The sequence below is a fragment of the Haliaeetus leucocephalus genome, unplaced genomic scaffold, assembly GCF_000737465.1.
Source record: "Haliaeetus leucocephalus isolate CR32 unplaced genomic scaffold, Haliaeetus_leucocephalus-4.0 Scaffold395, whole genome shotgun sequence".
Taxonomy (NCBI): domain Eukaryota; kingdom Metazoa; phylum Chordata; class Aves; order Accipitriformes; family Accipitridae; genus Haliaeetus; species Haliaeetus leucocephalus.
In genome coordinates, this window is record NW_010972831.1 from 1,942,936 (window position 1) to 1,945,095 (window position 2,160).

The window sequence follows — 2,160 nt, forward strand, 5'->3', positions numbered from 1 at the left end:
TTTCTGACTTTTGCCTAAAAGTTCCCATTGCCCAGGAGAGTCTTTGAAGAAACCAATAGCCCACCCCTTCCTTGCACTCTCTTATTTCTGTTTGTTAAATTTCCATTCGATTGAGCTTATCTCTGTACACACCTGGTTCCTTATGCACACTTCAGAAATAAACAGAGCTGTACAAATTCTGTACTTTATTTTTCAAATTTCCTAACAAAATGCAGTTCCGGCTTCCTCTTGCTGATCACACTGGTCTTCCTTGAAATGAAAGAGCTATTTCTAGCAGTTCTTTACCCAGTTGCTCATGCCTTCCTCCAGCGCTGAACTCTGCAGACAGCTCCCTGAATGTGACACAGATTCGGCGATGCTCTATATGCTTGCGGTAAATCGCGTGTTTCCACTTGTACCGTGCGTCACCGTACAGCACCACCAGAGACCTTTGGGGTAAGTGAATGGCAACAGTCACCTCTTTACTTGGAACAAGCCTTGGGGATAAAATGCAGCTGATTCCCTCTTCGTCTGAATTTTTGCACGCTGACGTCTCTGTAAGAGATCCAGGGGGACTTAATTCCCTGTTTCCTTTACTGAAAGTGGGAAATAATTGGATACTGTCCTCTGAATCACACGACATGGATAGCACAGTTTTTGAGAGCAAGTTTAAGCTAACCAGACGCTCTCCCCAAAGCCACCAGTCATCAAAATGTGCATCGATGGCAGAACCTCTTTCTGGCATGTAGTCCAGGTTACATTGTTCAACGGGTAAGAAACCGCCTAGTACAGAGCAGGCCTTCATTTGTGCCACAATCTTTTTACTAAAACTTGGCAAACCAGTAAAGCTGCCAGCTTTCAGCCTTTGTTTCTTGAAGTTCACTTTGGGTCCGTAGTCCTGTTGGAAAAGAAGAAGGGAAAAGCTAATGTTAAGGAAAAATCTAGGACGAGTCTTTTCGGAGAGGCTGTGATCCCTACAGGGCTCATGGTCAAGACCTCTGAGTTCTCATCTCTTCCAGTGACCTGGTCACCAGGTTGCAAGAGGACTCAGTGAAGCTACATTCATCTCTCTGGAATTAGATTTCTCACTTGCAAAGTAAAAACAAAACACCCACTTCTTTCACTTGGAGATTGTGTGAACTTTAATCAAGTATGATTTGTTGCAACTACTGTATATTTTTGCAAGAAGTTGACTTTAATTAGAAGTAATTCTTGCAATTGATTTCAGGAAAAGCTTCCAAAGGAAAACATTTAATGAAACATGTACATGTTGTGTGTTTTAACTGAAAACAGCTTTCCTTTTCCAGGGGGACCGAAGAACAAATGTGCTTCTAAAGTCAAACCTGTTTCTTTCGGCCAGACTGTGATGGTTTCCAGTCATCTCGATCCATCAGTTCAACTATCTCAGATTCTTCATCTTCGCTAATGAACTCCTCCATCAGAAACACCCCTGGAAATGGAAATGCCCAGCCAGCAAATTCTGAGTGCTCATTTCCTTTAGCTAGGCCTGTTGCTGGACAGTAAGTGAAATTATCTTCTCCCTGTGGAAAAACAACGGAGAAGAAAAAAAAGCAGTGAGGGGAAAACCTATCACAATAAGGTATTTCCATGATTTACCCCTGCAACCTTGATGTTGCAGCATGAAAACCGTCTGTACAGGATTCTTGTAGACAGGAGAAATTTTACAGCTGCTTTTGGGGAACAACTCCCCTTCCCTGCTTTTTTTTTTTACAGCTGCAGCACTCCTGCGCTGCTTGCTCAGAGCCGCTTTTCTTTCCCAGTAATGTCTTTATCCTGCGAAGCCGGGGAAGAACAGATGATCCTCAGTGCCAAATGTATAAGGAGATTAATGGTTGGTATTCCTCGGGCCGGCTGTAGCGATACGGTTTGTCATATCAATAAATGTTGAATGAGGAAAGTTGATAAAAATCGCCAAGGCCGAGAGGCTAAGCGGTAGCGAACCTGTCTTATCTTTTAACGTAGGAGACTCAGGTCCGGTCTGGCCCGGCTTTCGAGGCTGCCGTGCGCATCTGTACCCTCACTCAGCCGAAGGCACACGGGCCCTTTTCCCAAATACCTCAGGGACCAGCCCTGGGGGGGGCTCTGCTTTGTCCCCGGCCTGGGCTCCCGCTCGGGGCCCTGCAGCCCCCTGGGGAGCCCAGACCCTCTCCCGACATGGCG

At 45.6% G+C, this 2,160-nt stretch overlaps 2 protein-coding genes across 2 annotated transcripts in view; one reads left to right on the forward strand and one right to left on the reverse strand.

Annotated features, from left to right (window-relative positions):
• ALKBH4 (alkB, alkylation repair homolog 4 (E. coli)) lies at positions 1 to 2,156 on the reverse strand. Its single transcript, XM_010573902.1, has 3 exons — positions 2,118 to 2,156; positions 1,323 to 1,520; positions 1 to 877 (listed from the first exon to the last, which is right to left on the reverse strand). Exons 1-3 carry the CDS (start codon positions 2,154 to 2,156, stop codon positions 236 to 238), a joined length of 879 nt encoding a protein of 292 aa, XP_010572204.1. The 3' UTR covers positions 1 to 235.
• The window catches only part of LRWD1 (leucine-rich repeats and WD repeat domain containing 1), a 16,674-nt gene continuing 16,260 nt past the window's right edge, over positions 1,747 to 2,160 (forward strand). Inside the window, exon 1 of the mRNA XM_010573534.1 lies at positions 1,747 to 1,831. The gene's annotated coding sequence lies outside the window, so the exon portion shown is untranslated. The remainder of the gene's footprint in view (positions 1,832 to 2,160) is intronic.

Excerpts from the sequence above, each read along its gene's own strand:
- ALKBH4 (XM_010573902.1), bottom strand. The coding sequence starts at position 2,156 with ATGTCGGGAGAGGGTCTGGGCTCCCCAGGGGGCTGCAGG. Across the intron at positions 1,521-2,117 it reads GCTCCCCAGGGGGCTGCAGG|GGAGAAGATAATTTCACTTA; the intron begins GCCCCGAGCGGG and ends GTTTTTCCACAG. Across the intron at positions 878-1,322 it reads AGTCTGGCCGAAAGAAACAG|GACTACGGACCCAAAGTGAA; the intron begins GTTTGACTTTAG and ends CTTTTCCAACAG.